Genomic DNA, 15,438 nt, shown 5'->3' with positions numbered 1-15,438 from the left:
CATTTTTTAAATTATTCTAAGTCACTGCAGTATTAAAGTTACATATCAAATGACTTCCTAGTTAATTGATCTTGATCAATTACTTCATGGGTTTTGATAAGAAGTTATTTTCGGTTTTAATCAGAAAGGACAATCAGCCACATCTTTCAATTATATTGTATGTGTTTTTTTTAATGCTTTAACGGAATCTTAGCAATTCTATGGCTTTCAAGAGCAATAAAGGGAGCAACAAAGAGACTGTACCTGCTAATGTCCGTTGCACAAATTAATCTGTGGGAGAAACTCAACCAGTTGAGCAACATCAATGGGATAAAAAGAATAATTAACTTTTTGGGCTGGAGCCCTTCATCAAGCAATAAGGGGAAGTTCTCCCCAGTTTGTGATCATGCATCCTGGTGGGTAATTACAGAGAATATGGAACTGGGGTGGGGGGGGGGGGAAATTAAGCAGATTGCTTTTTTTCCTGTTTGACGTCTATATCATGCTGGCCCATTGAGCTTGGGTGCTGTCTCAGAGTATATTATTGCTTAAATCAAGCTGTGACTTTTCTTCTTCAATGCTTGCTTCTATCACTGCCAAGACTTATAGATGCACAAAGCCTCAATGGCCTTTCCCCTCCTCGATAATCTTGACCATCCCTTATATCTCACTGAAACTTCTTCCCTTGCCTTTGGCATTGATGGCCTGCGGTGCTCTGGAATTTCTTCCACTGTCTCCTTTCTCTTTCTCCCTTAAAAATTTTCGTCAGAACTGCCTTTTTTAGTCCATCTTTTAATCTACTGCTTGATATGTGATGTAATAATGTTCCTGTGAATTAATCTTGTACAATTTCACTACATTAAAAGCAACACTTTAGTGCAACTGTAATTCTTATTATTGAATGGCACTCTAGCCTAAAGCACAGATTAATAAATGGGAGCATCTTATCAAAATGGTTCTTTATCAATAATTGAATGAGTTAAGTCATATCACTGGATGAGATAAAACACTAAATTCAGGATTATAATGTCACAAGATACTTTCTCTGAATCCATTTCAATTAACGCAAAATTTGACAAACACCATCATAAAGTATGTGGAATAAGTTTGAAGTTAAATTAAGAGAATATTTTCATTTACCTTTATTCCAGCAAAGAATGGCTCACTTCTCTTTGACAGGCTGTGAATATCTGGAAACTCTTGCAAGAATGTTGATACACTACAGTAAACCTGTAAAACAAAACATAATAGGAAGTACAGATTTTAGTTCACTTCATCTGCAAACATTTTAAGTGATGATATTTTAGAAGAGATCACATTTCCCACTCTGCAATGGGCCACTCACTCTGTCATCCCAGAAAAAAACTGAAACCACTTGTCCCTGCTGGGAGTGCCAGATGCAAAATAAAACATCCTCAACTTGTGCTGTTGTTCAAAGATAATTATTCACATTCTCGACAAAACTTAGCTAGTATCAATCAAAATAAATCCGTACATACAAAACTTCTGATACAGCAACATTTCAGTAAAATATCAAGTTCACTGCAGAGCAGGGAATGTGCAGGATGTCAACATTAATGCTTTGATTATGAAGCTCAGGGAAATATTCAAAAAGTTTATCATACTTTAGCAAGACTCAATCAGTAGACTGAAAATAACAATCTGCTGTTATGCAATTCCAAGAGAGTCCAGTTTGGAAAAGGTTAGAGCATGATAGAACTGATTCTTGAAGCTGGACTTCTGTTGGGTTTGGTTAAACTAATCTTTACATCACAGGACATTTTTGATTAAAGAGCATCCTTGGTGATTTATAAGAGTAGGTATTACAATCCCTGACATTTCAGTATTAGTTAAATTAATCCTCTCTCATTGAGTTAGTCTGGTTGGTTGCCTCAATTACAATAATGCAGCATGACTACTAGGGATGACTGTCCAGTCTCGGACACATCTTCAGTTCTATTCCCTGGTATCGTAGGGTGTTTCGGCCTTTTAAACACAAGACACCCTCTGCCAAGGCAGGTCCACCACAGGCTGATCCAATATATAGGGTGTGTCTCATATCCGTTATTCCAAGTGGTTATTTGGAGCCCAGATATACCCCTAACTTTTAGCCAAAGCCAGTGACTGCTCATTTCAGTAGAGGCAGAGAGGAATTTAATTGACTCTCTGAGGCCTGCCCTTTGATTCCTACTTCTCTCAGATGGCTTGGTCATGGATTTGGCAACAAATTCTCTACAACCAAATTCAACCGGACACACCCTCATTTCCCAGCCTTGCACTTCTGCTTCTGTGGCAAGATTGGTATAACACAGTGTCTTGTTCTTGCACCTCATCCTTGGTACCTCCCAAGGAACCATCAGCTTAATAATGAAGGCATTCTGCTGAGACCGGGACCAGAATACCAGATCTGGTCTCAGGTTGGTGCTGGCATTTTCTGATAGAAAGAGGAGTTGCTAGCCAAAGCCACAAGGAATTTCAGTTGCTGACTGTTTTCAGATGGCCTATGTCTCGGAGTGAGGAGGAGTGGGTTTGGTGATTTTTTTTCCTCTCTCAAATGAAAGGTATTAGGTATGAGAGAGTATCTGGGTGTTTGACAGCAGGGCATTCAAAGTTTTTTTTTCTTTGAGTTCGACTCTTGGGCATCTCAGCACTTGATTGTGTCACCAGGTATACCAGCCTTGGGTGAGATTGACCTTGCACCCAACCAAAATGTGCTTGAGGGTAGTAGGAACTGTGCAGAGGGGACATGCTATGTCCTTTCCTGATCATAGATTTAGATTTGTGGGAGAGGGCAGGACATCATACGTGACTGGTGATAAGACTTGCTCTATTGGACTCCTTATTCCACAGGTCCTTCCAGGTTAGTCTCCTCCTTTCAATGCCCTCCCATCTTGTCCATTGCCTTTGTTTGGTTGAGATATGGCTTTGGCAAACGTGGTTGCTGCTCCTTGTTGGTGTACTTCTTCCACCACCACTTGCTAACAGTCAGATGGACTTGCTTTCTGCCAGGTGGGTTTCTTTGTTTCTAAGCCAAAGTCTCCTCTACCTTGTGGCACATAGCCCACTATGACCTGGTGTCTGAGTGCTGATTCTGCATTCCGTACTGCTGCAGCTGGTGTCCATTTTCTATCTGTTGAAAAGGCTAGGGCAGCATCTCTAATGCACAAGTCCTATGATTTTCTGAGTGTCAATTCCAGCCTCACTTTGGTACATTTTCATTCTTCCACAAGACTAGATAATGGCAACAACACAATTCCATCCCCATAAAGCCCTACAATACTAGATATCTGGGAAGTCCAAGCCACTTCCTCATTTGTGAGCTAAGCTGTCTCTTCATTTTCTCAATGTATGAGAGATTCTTTGTATATTGTTAATGTCACGAGTCGGGGTAGCAGACCGGACTGGAGACACCACACCTTTAGTTTCCCTGGGAGAGCCGTGTTGTATATCCTGCCTAAGTTGTTCAACTTAAGGTGCTCAGTTTCATTTAGGGTTGCATTATTCTAACATAACAGTATATAACAATTACAGTACAGAAAAAGGCCATTTGGACACCTCTAGTCCGCACCGATTTAAGTGATCTCCTCTAGTCCCACCTACCTCCTCCCTGTCTATAACCCTCCAATCCCCTCACATCCATGCACCAATCCAACCTTCTCTTAAATGACAAAATTGATCCTGCTGCAACCACCTCTTCTGGAAGGTCATTCCATTCAGCCACCACTCTCTGAGTGAAGAAGCCCCTCTCATGTTACTTCTAAACTTTTGCCCCTAACTCTTAAATGATGACCCCTCATTCCAATTTCATCTACCCTCAAGGGGAAGAGCCTATTCACATCTACTCTATCCATCTCCCTTATATACCTCAATCAAATTCCCCCTCAACCTTCTACACTCCAATTAATAAAGACCCAGTCTACTCAATATTTCTTTCTATTCTAGATACTGCAATCCAGGCAACATCTTAGTAAATCTTCTCTGCACCCTCTCTACCTTATTGATATCCTTCCTATAAGGTGGGGAGCAGAACTGCACACAGCATTCCAAATTTAGCCTCACAAATGCCTTGAACAGTCTTAACATCACCTCCCAGTTCCTATATTCTATGCTTTGATTTATAAAGGCTAGCATACCAAAAGCCTTTTTACCACACTATCCACTTGAGAATCCACTTTGAAAGAATGATGTACCATTATTCCAAAATCTCTCTGTTCCTCTGCATTCCTCAATGCCCTCCCCTTCACTGCATACGTCCTGTTTTGATTATTCCTCCTTCACACTTATCTATATTAAACTCCATCTGCTCTTCTAAGCAGTCCCTGAAAACCATCTTCACTATCCACAGGTCCCCCAAATTTTGTGTCGTTCACATACTTATTCACCAAATTTACCATTCCATCATCCAAATCATTAATGTAAATGACAAACAACAAGGGACCTAACACCGATCCTTGAGGCACATTGCTCGTCACTGACCTCCATCCTGACAGTTATCCATCATGACTCTCTGGCATCTACCTTCTAGCTACCATTGAACCCATTTGACTATCTCAACATTAATACCTAGCACCTGAACCTTCCTTCCCAACCTTCAATGTGGAATGTTATCAAAGGCCTTACTGAAATCCATAGAGACTACATCTACTGCTCTACCCTCATCAACCTTCCTAGTCACCGCCTCAAAAAAATTCAACACGATATGTCAAACATGACCTTCCCCGAACAAACCCATGTTGAGTGTTCCTGTTCAGTCCCTGCCCCTCTAGGATAGTTGGTATTGGTTCTTCATTAATGCAAACCTTTTGTCTACAAGCCTGCCTTTGGCAATGGAAATACTGTGAGATTTGCTTGGTTTGATTTCCATTCATGCTCATTTGATGTTGCTATGAAGCTTATCGAGGAAATGCTTAGTGCAGGACTTTTTTTAAATTAAACTTTTAAAAAACTTTAAATGTTGATGTTCAGCACATTAACAGGCCGTTTCAGCCCATAAGTCCATGCTGCCCAATTTACACCCAATTAATCTACACGCTCCTTCTCATAGTTTCAAATGGTGGGAGGAAGCCAGAGCCCCCAGTAGAAACCCACGCAGACACAGGGAGAACGTACAAACTCCTTACAGAGAGTCTGCTATTCGAACCTGGGTCTCGATTGCTATCCACTACGCCAACCATGACGCCTTTGTTGTTGTTAATGTGGTGATGTCATCTGTGTATGCTCTAATTGGAGGAAGACGTAGCCCACTTTTCAGCCGCTCCCCTCCTGTCACCCAACATGCCATGGTGAAAGCAAAGGGAGAGATGGTGCAACCTACCATTATACATATTTCCAGGTTGTAAATGGGGAACTGGAGATCCTGAAAATATGCTTGGATGAGATGCGTGATGGCTTCTGAAACCTGGAAGAAGTTGAAGGCTGCTTGTATCGGGTGCCAGATGATGCTTGTGTGTTATAAGCAACTCGACAATTCCCTTACTCCTGTCTTCTGCATGATGTATCAACAAACTTATTGTTCACCAGGGACGTAGAGAGTCAATGAGCCACAACACTGAAGAAAATCTTTCCTTCTGTGTTCAGAAGACTAATCTGTCAGAATTGCTTGATGGCTGAGTTCTTTAATTTAGGAAACAAGATCCCTCCTGCTCTCCAACATGCCTTTGCTATGATTCCTCCCCATGCCACTCTCATAAGCTTCCAAAGGAACCTCAGGTTGCCAGTGGTGTTCTTATAGACCCCATTCCATTGGGCTCTGGGGCTGATGCTGTTCTTGCCCACTTTACCGTGCACTTCACCTCTTTCCATACAAGAGGCCCCTCATCCAGCTGATGTTCTGGTTGGTAAATTGGTGGCATGCTCGGTGGGGGGGGGGGGGGGGGGGGGAGAGGGGGATGTTAATTGGATCATTCCTAAGAGTATCTGCATGAGTCTTTCTTAAGTGTTCCTCAAGTTCCCTCCTTGGAACTTGTGACCCACTCTTTTCTATAGTGAAAATGCCTTTGATGAACGCAATATCTTTGTAGAAGTTTATTTTTGCCCATCTTTCATTCTTTGCTGCCTTTTCAGGCACTTTTTCTCCTCTGATGCCTTCCTCCATTGTTTTCTCAGTTGCCGCTTTTCTCTTATGAGTTTCTCAATTTCCCACCAACTTCTTGATTTAAGCCGACTTAATTCCTTCTGTTCCTCTTTCTCTTTTCCTTCACTCTAAATCTGTGCACTCCATAACTTTCTTTCCCATCTTTCCAAGTTATTTTCCACAGATCCCTTAATCCTCGAGTAAGTGAACAAGAACTGTGTTGATGGAACTGCTATTCTTGTCTCCTGCAAGACTTGGGCCACAATGTTTCTATTTTGCACCTACCGATCTTCCTTTCTGTTGCTGGTTTTGGCTAGTTGGACTCCAGACACCTAGATGTTGTTGGGTCTGTAACTGTTTGAGTTTTTCTTGTGTTTGGGATATTGAAACCCTGCATGCTGTGGTGGTTCTCCTGCCACTGGGCTTCATTCGACTGATTTTGCCTACTTCTTAAAAAAAAAAGTGGTCAATGCAAAGTCCCTCATTAAGCTCTCTCAAGCACTTTTTCTTGCCTTGATAGATCTTAAGCCCCCTCTCCAAGGTTACCTTTGTCCAACCATAGATGCAACTTTGGAGTTTCTGTCCTACAAGTGTGGTTGATCTATCAGGTCCTATGCTGATCGTCTGGCTTGTGGTCATTTCTGTTCCTAGGTCTTTGGCCGTGTGGTCTGCCATTGAGTCATCTTGCTGACTCCAGGGGTACACTTTGTTTTTACACTTTCGTAGCCATTAGTGGATGGATCCAACACAATGTACAGTGATGGCTCCTACAGGCAATATATTTGATTCAACTTTTCAGTTTTGTTGTTGTTGATTATAAAAATTAGGCAAATTACAGGAAGATACTTAAAAGGAAAAATTTGGAGTTGACATAAACGGAAAATAACCAACAATATAATCCAATCACTTTCTGCAGAGAACTATAAAGGAAAATAGGAGCTTGAGATATATGAGTCTTTGAACCAGAATCACATTGGATATGAATGTATATCACAATATAGACTCCTGGGTATGGAGGAAAATCACATGCAGATTAGTCGACTACTTTGCTGAACACTTCTATTCATTCCACTAGTGTGACCTCAAACTTCCGTATCTGTCCCTTTCCACCCTAACTTTTCTCTCTTTGATCACTTACATTATTCCAATCAAGTCCAACAAATGCTTGAGAAACAACACTTAATTAGGGGAAGTTTTGACAAAGCATATTACATGCTTTTGTGAATGAAAATGTTAAAAATCTGCAAATGTTGGAAACCCAGGCCAAATTTTTTTTAAAAAGCCGTTCTTCAGGCTTGCTTTGTTTCCCAAAGTAACAGTAATGGAGGCTGAAATGACTGAGGTCCAAGCAGGAAAATCTTATAACTAATGCTGGGGGATATTTTGTGGGCCAGGTAATATCTGTAGAGAAGAAGACAAGGAGTTAACTTTGCAGGCTAATGACCTTTCAGGTAAAATGTTGTCCATTTCTCTCACCACTGATGCTGTCTAATCTTTTGAATGCTTCCAGCAACTTCCATTTGTTTTAAACTTCCAACATCTGGAGTTTGCAAGTTTTCAAATAAAAATGTTCTAACACAATAATGGATATAGATGCAAGGAACTTGGAAATCATTACCGTGTCTCCAAGTCTCAAAGAGGTACCATCCATTTCCACAAATGAGAACATTTGTCGGGTCGTGACCCTCTTTACTTCTTCCTTCATGTGAAGTGGGGAGATCCGGGACCACACCACCACATATCCCACACTGCCATTTACAGCTGGGCTCATGTAAGTACACTTCAAATGGATGTCAGTGCCAACTAACTCAGGAGTAATTAGTGGTTTGTTGGGCAGATCAGGAACCCTGGCTGAGAGAAAAAAAGACAAGCATAATTAATTCAAAATTTGACCACAAATTCCATAAGTTCTACATACTCTAAATAAGACTCAAACAAAATTTGTTTTTTTTTAAATGTGAAGGACTCCAAAATATGCATTTTTGAACACTGATAGACAAAGTGGCAAGCATATAAATAAATGCTGCTCCAGTAATGATTACACGTTCTACCTTTGATATGCTTCCTTTTGCTATTGTAGAGATGGTCACTATCACAAAATGGACATGGGGAAATCAACATGCATTTGGCAACCAACCTGAAGCTTTAATTTTGTTTCTCTCTTTCTTAAAAATACTGTTTTCTAAACTACTAAATATTTCCAGCAGTTTCTGGTTTTTTTTTCTTTCAGGTTTCCAACATCTGTAGTAATTGTGGCTAAGAGCGTGTGGGGACATCTGTTCACAGACATGAATCCTTATAAGAATTACTGGGAAAAGATGGCCATGGAGGCCAATGCAATTGCATATCAACAAATTGCTGGATATACAGTACTAGGTTTAATAACCTCACATGCACAGTCAAGGTCAATGGATCGATCTTTAACTGCAACGTCATAGTAGTAGCATCACCACTCTCGCTAACCGAGCGTCAGGACTGTGAAATAGCTTTTACATCTTCACAATCTTAGAACTGCCGTAAGCCTCACATCTTTCCAATAATCACTACTACATCATGTAAACATATTGCACAACACCCACTGAATTTTCTTATACACCATAAATAAAGGAGGGGGAGCCAATTGCAGGGGCATAGTGTGTCTACATTCTGTAAGCGACACGGAAGAGATCATTATGGAAAAAGCTACTGCTGAGAACCAAGCCATTGGCCAATTGAGACAATGACTGAGGTGGTATCTTGATTCTCCGTAGACAAATTCTTTACTGATTTACAAGTCCAACCTGGTGGAAATGTGTACCTGTTATATTAATTTTTTTCATCTTTATGTTGGTTGCTGGTTTTTCCCTCCATTTAGATGTCCTAAAGCATTTCTCTGCCATGTTTAAAATCTAGATGTCACTGAAAATGGGCACACATTATGAGAGTTCACATTCATCATCACATTGTTAGATATTACACTACACAAATATTAAAAGATGCAGCAAGAAAAGACTTGCAGATGATCAAACAAAGAACAGATATGTACTGCTTCAAAACCATACAACAAACATCTGGGTGCTAGGTAGCAAGATCATACGCATCAGGCCATAATCAAGTTTGTTGATGATACCACAATGGTTGGTCTGATCAGAAGAGACGATAAGACAGCCAACAGGGATGAGGTCCAGGACCTGGCCGCATGGTGTGCCGACAATAACTTGGCCCTTAACATCCAGAAGATTAAGGAGATAATTATAGACTTCAGGCACTCTGGCAGCCACACTCATGCCCCTATCAACATCAGTGAAGCTGTAGTGGAATGTGTATCAAGCTCCAAATTCCTTGGTGTCCACATTTCTGATGCGTTCATCTGGCCCCTGAACATTCTGATCAAAAAGGTGCAATAGTGCCTTTATTTCCTGTGGAGCATCAAGAAAGCTCACCTCTGTCCCAGGATACTGATGGATTTGAACTGTTGTACCACAGGAGCATAGTCACTTGTGTGGTAACGACAACTGTCCTGTATCAGACAGGAAAACACTCCAGTGGCTGGTGAAAACTGCCCAGCGGATTATCGACACCCAATTGCCTACAATTGAGAACATCTATCAGAAATGCTGCCTGGGCAGGGTGAAAAGCTTTATCAAGAATGCCTCTCATCCTTGACGCTGGGCTTTAAATTGGATAAATTTCAAATGGCATTTATTTATTTAGCTTTGACAGTTGCTAGGATATGTGTAGCAGTTACATGGAAGGAGTTGAATGTTAAAAGATGGCATGCTGAAATGAGAAGCTGTACTCCTTTGGAAAAGATAACATAACTCACATGATAATTATTTCTTTTTTAATTAAAAAATGGAATCCGTATTTGAAATGCATGGGTTTGGAATGGCTCTCTCTACAGCAGCTATTAATAATAACTAATATTGCTCCTATTTTTTTTGGAAGGGAGTAGAGGTTAGTGGGGGGAGGGGGAAAATTGTATTGTTATACTTTAATATCTGTATTTTACTTTTTTCTGAATAAATAAAGTTTAAAAAATGCTTCTGACCCTAACTATGGACTTTTTTTTACTCTCCTTCCATCCAGTAGATGCTACAGGAGCCTCCGCTCCCGAACCAACAGGCTCAGGAAGAGCGTCTTCCCTGAGGCTGTGACCCTGCTGAGCCTTACATCACAGTGCTGGGCAGTATTGCACCCAGACTGTACTGTCAGCATTTTTACACTTGTTTCTTTGCTGGAGTGCTTGCTTTTATTCACAGTTACTTGCAAGTAGCACATTCTTTGTACTTCTGGTGAGATGTTAATTGCATTTCATTGCTTTCCATCTGTACTTGGCACAATGACAATAAAGTTGACTCTAATCTCACTTTATATTTTTAATTTTTTTTTAAAATCTACTTTTTTTAAAATATATTTTTATTGAAGTTTGCAATAATACAAAAAATAAACAATACAATTATTATATTGAAATACAAATTCCAAGAATAAAAAAAATATTAAATCAAAACCCCTACCACTATACAAGGTTGGGAGAAAACAAAACTGTGGGTGATAACAATCTGGAAATAGCACAGCATCAAAGCTTATAACAACCCTAAAACTTTAGATGTGGTCATGGTCCATTAAAGGACCCCACATCTTTAGGAAATTAGTATTTATATCTTTAGTAGCATATCTATTTTTTTTCTAAACTTAAAAAAGACATAATATCATTTAACCATTGTGTGTGTGGGTAGGTAGAGTGTTATATTTCCATTTGATAAAAAGTGTATATCTGGCTATCAGTGAAATAAAAGATAAAATTTTGGATTTAAGTGAGCTCAGTAAAACGTCATCATCTTGAAATGATCCAAAAAGAGCAATTAAAGTCCAAGGTTCCAATTTAACCTTAAGAATCACCGATACAATTTGAATAATATTGTTCCAAATTTTTTTTCTAAACTAGGGCAAGTCCAAAGTATGTGAATCAAAGAAACCTCAGCAATTTTACATTTGTCGCAGAATCTAATCTAATTGGAAGACCTGAGGAGGAAGACAGATGTGTACACACCATGAAATCCCTAGTGCAGGGGAAAGCCTTTTAAAGAAACTGTTTTTATTGCCCAATAGGAAGGATGTTGCCCAATGCTTGGAGTGTTCTCCATCCAAAATGGAAGAGGCAGACAACTCCATCAACGCATCTGTGAACCAACAATGATTTTGTCTGATGGCGAGCTGATACCAATCCAGGTTTTATATAGTGCCCTCCCTCCTTTATCCACCTTTTACTTCTTCTCTGTGAGTGTGTGTTCCTCCCCTGCCCCAGCCCCACCATTTTATTCAGGTGCCTACCTACATTTTACTCATACCAGGATAAAGGCCTCAAGTCCAAAACATTTGTTATCCATCTTTATCTTTGCTGTACAAAGTACAATGCTTGACTTGAGTTTCTCCAGCATTGTGTTTTTATTTTAATCTAATTTCATTGTGTGCATTTTTCATGCAACACCGAAAAAAAAAATCATTGGTGGGCTCTCCTCTTTCCATGACAAACATCCACATCTGGAAAATAATAAATAAAATAATAATAAAAATAAAAAGGAGTTCACACAACCCTCATGTAAACTGTTCTCCCTTCTGCCATCTGGTAGAAGGTACCATAGCCCTCGGCCTCTTGCGTCCCAATTGGGCAATAGTTTTTTTTTCCCCCAAGCTATCAGGTTCCTGAATTCACAGAACATATGTGGATATTGTACCATGGACTTCTACTGTATGTGTCTTAATGTTTTAACTTGAATTTATATAATTCTGCTCTGTAGTCTTGGAGAAAAACCATCTCTTTTTACAGTGCAATGCATAGTATAAATGACAAATAATGGTGACTTGACAGATTTACAATAGCCATCAATAATTTTTTTAAAAAAGCAGCTTTTAATTTTTGTTGTAGCACAAAGCAACTTTTTATTGGATTAAGAGTGTTCACTCAACACTAGAATGTCGATGGTGTAGTCAACCAAATAAAAAGCTGTGGACTGGAAAACAATGAGAAGAGATAAATTACATTTAGGGATACAGCACGGTAATGGGCTCTATCAGCTGATGGGCCCGCGCTGCCCAAATACATCAATTAACCCACAAACCCTGTATGTTTTTGGAACATGAGGAAATCCACATTGTCATGAGAGAATGTTCAGACTCCTTAAAAACAGTGCTGTATGGGCCACTAACGCTGTACTAGTGTTGCACTATCTGCTATGCTAACCGTATTTGAAGCAATACTTCACTTGTACATCCAGAGGACTTATCTATTGCACATGGTGCACCCTTTGTGGCATTCTCTATAATCGGAGAGTCCAGTCGCAGACTGGCAGATTATTTCGATCAGCAATATTCCTCCATTTGCAACCACAGCAACCTCCCAGTGACCAACCATTTCAATTCTGGGTCATATTCCCACACTCACGAGGCTGTCCATGGCCTTGTGTACTAACCTACCCTGTCCACCCACAGACTGGAGGAACAACATCTTATTTTCCAGCTGGACACTCTCCAGCCAGATGGTATGAACACTGACTTTATTGTCTTCCATTAAACCTGCTTGCCTTATCTTCCCCCTCCCCCTATCCTGTCCTTCCAGTTCTTTCATTCACACAGCTCTACCATTTCCCCCCACCCCAGTGCTGCAGTCCCCTCCCTCATTTCTCCACCTATCATTTCCTTGCCACCCCCAACCCATTTGTTCAGAAGCTTGCTAGCATTTTCTCATACTTTGATGAGGGGCTCATGCCAGAAACGTCAGTTATGTAAGCCTTTGCTTCAGAAAGGACACTGTTTGACCTGCTGATCTTCTCCAAGTTCTTACTTCAACCACAGTGTCTACAGAATTTTGTTATATACTTAATGCTAACTGTATTGATCCATGTTAACTGAAGATTACTTGAGCTACTACTCATGATTTTGATGTCTTTTTTTTTTAATTGGTTGTGCAGAAGAAGCAGAAAACTGATTGGATGGATGGAAACAAGGAATTATGGAATTTGGAGGCAGCCACATATTCCAAGGTTCATCATGCATTTGATTTTTTTTTAATGGGCCTGGCCAGCCCTTCCTATTCTGCTGTGTGTGAACCTGGGGCCATTCTAAGGTGTAGCCAAGTCCTATTTTGTTTCACGGCCTATTACATAGTGCTTGTTGCTGATGAAGCAAAGTCTTGATTCAAAGATTATTTATCTTGTTTTGTTTTAATTCCCTTCATGGCCTTGAAACTCCTTTGCCCGGTAATGCCCTCCAACTTCATGGCCCTGTATATCTATTACTGTCATCAAACCTGGGGATCAATTATAAGCCAAAATGCAAGTTCCTAAGATATGAATAAACCATTTGGAATCACCCTTAGTCAGATGCCCCATCCAACTTAGCTTACTTAGAATCCAGTCTTCATCAAAGTTGATCCTCTCTTTATAGAACCATAGAGCACTACAGATCAGAAACAAGCCCCTTCAGCTCTTCTAGTCTGTGCTGGACCATTTACAATTGTACTACCAATCAACCACAATCAGGCAGAGAATCATGATTAATAGGCTTTAATCACCTTTAAGTGTCAGCACAGCTTGCATGTTGCTGGCCCGGTTCCATGGCAGGTACTGAGGGAGGGGTTTGGGCAGAACAGCCTTGATAGAGATATCTGGGAGGGAAGAGTCACAGGTTCAGGGGGTGGACCAGCCCATGCATACATCTACACACATAGTGGTAGCACCACAATGAAATGGCTGTTGGTAATAAATAGAGAAAAGATGAAGGGAGCAGGAAACATTTTGGCATTATGTCTTCTCAGGCAAACAAAAGTAAATAAATTTTGTGTATATGTGTACATGACAATAATGAAACGGTGAGAACTCCTTCAAAACTAGATGGACCAATAAGATTTTCAAGCTCAAATAAACAATCTGTTTGACACCTAGGGCAGCCAGTTCAGCAGGCAGGGTTGGGAGGAGGCATCTTTAATGGCACACAAAGTATTTCTGAGATTCAGGTAAAAGGTCTGTTCTGTAAAGGAGCTTTGCCCATAGTTAGGTCATTTTGCTCAGGAGGGTCTGGAAAGAAGAAGAGTTTTAGCAGGTGGATACAAATAAATGCATACCCCTTGCTGTAGCTAGAATATTATTCCACTGAGATTCTGATTGGGAACAAATCCTGGGAGTGTACATTTTTGTTCCAGGACCCCATGTTGAAAATGTCTATTGGCAGACATCAAATTTATTATACATTTGTCCCACAAATAGAACAACCAGCTGGTAAACTGGAAATATGCAATACAACAGATATTCTTTATTCCTGGCTCCTTACCAATTCAGATACATCTGAATTAATTAGAAGAGGTGCTGATGCTCCAACAATTTGAATTACTGGCCAAATAGCCAATATTATTCCAGAAGGGCAAAAATCAGCTCTTGACAGGTTATTTATCACTCCTTTTGCCTTGAGACTGACAAGATGGTGTTTGACCAAATTATATGCTCTTGGATTTATAGCTGAACTCTTAAATAAGTCTCACCAAGTTTTCAAATTAATTAAAAAGTGAAAGAGGCATTTTTATGGCTTCTAATGAGGACATTAGTTTGTGTAGACAAGATATATGATGTACAGTGAACACTGGAATCTGTGGAGTATGAAACAGAATTAATGTCTCAAATTGCTAGCATTTTATTAGAATAGAATAAAGTTGATAATTAAACATGTTTTAAGTTTCAGATAAAGGGGAGAGGGGGCTGTTGTGTTCAGAATAGGTTCAAAGGGTTCAAAGGGAATCACGTGCTAGTCTTCAACTACCGTCTATATTTATATATGGGGGATTCACCAAAGGGCATACACTCATGTATGCATAAACAGCAATAATACACAACAATCTCAACACCTGATTGCAAAACGAGGGTTAAACCTACCGTGCCCACCACTCACAGGCACAGTACACCAAGTACACAAATAAACAAGGGTTAAATATACAGTGCTCACCACCTATAGGCATGGTATACTGCATAACTAAATAAATACATTCACCTGAACCTGCTCTCCAGTGTCACCAGTGTCGATACAGTTGGCAATCCAGAGCTGCCCATGGCCCGCAGCTCAGCAATGGTCACAACCAATGAGCACACACAACCTGGACTCATGTCACTGTGGGTCAAGATACAGAACAGGCCCTTCAAAGCTGACCGTGGCTTGCAGCCTAGCACTCAGCAATAGCCTTGAAGGAGTAGCAAAAAAAGTCAACAGCTCCATGTGGTGGGCTTTTTCAATGCAGGGCCCATCCACGTGACATACAAGGACCAATCACACGTCAGCCTCACCTATGGGCTGATCTAACAATTGATTGGCAACTGGAGGATCAATCAAACATCAACTTCGAGGACCAATCATGCTTCAGC

General features: G+C 40.3%; 1 protein-coding gene across 15 annotated transcripts in view; it reads right to left on the bottom strand.

Annotated features, from left to right (window-relative positions):
• The window catches only part of LOC138761998 (von Willebrand factor D and EGF domain-containing protein), a 327,980-nt gene that overhangs the window by 209,896 nt on the left and 102,646 nt on the right, over window positions 1–15,438 (bottom strand). For 12 of the 15 annotated variants that reach the window (XR_011356699.1, XR_011356698.1, XM_069935108.1 and 9 more), the window contains 2 exons: window positions 7,671–7,903; window positions 1,120–1,209 (listed from right to left, as the gene is read on the bottom strand). Coding sequence is in view for 13 of the 15 variants with exons in the window: in XM_069935108.1 (XP_069791209.1) it covers window positions 1,120–1,209; window positions 7,671–7,903 (323 nt within the window). In the remaining 2 variants the exon portion in view is untranslated. Of the gene's footprint in view, window positions 1–1,119; window positions 1,210–7,670; window positions 7,904–8,849; window positions 8,951–13,604; window positions 14,481–15,070; window positions 15,251–15,438 lie in introns of those variants that run through there. The other 3 variants (XM_069935114.1, XM_069935113.1, XM_069935116.1) reach the window with 3 other exon arrangements.

The sequence above is a fragment of the Narcine bancroftii genome, chromosome 4 (assembly GCF_036971445.1).
Source record: "Narcine bancroftii isolate sNarBan1 chromosome 4, sNarBan1.hap1, whole genome shotgun sequence".
Lineage (NCBI taxonomy): Eukaryota > Metazoa > Chordata > Chondrichthyes > Torpediniformes > Narcinidae > Narcine > Narcine bancroftii.
This window is presented reverse-complemented; position numbering and strand designations above follow the sequence as displayed.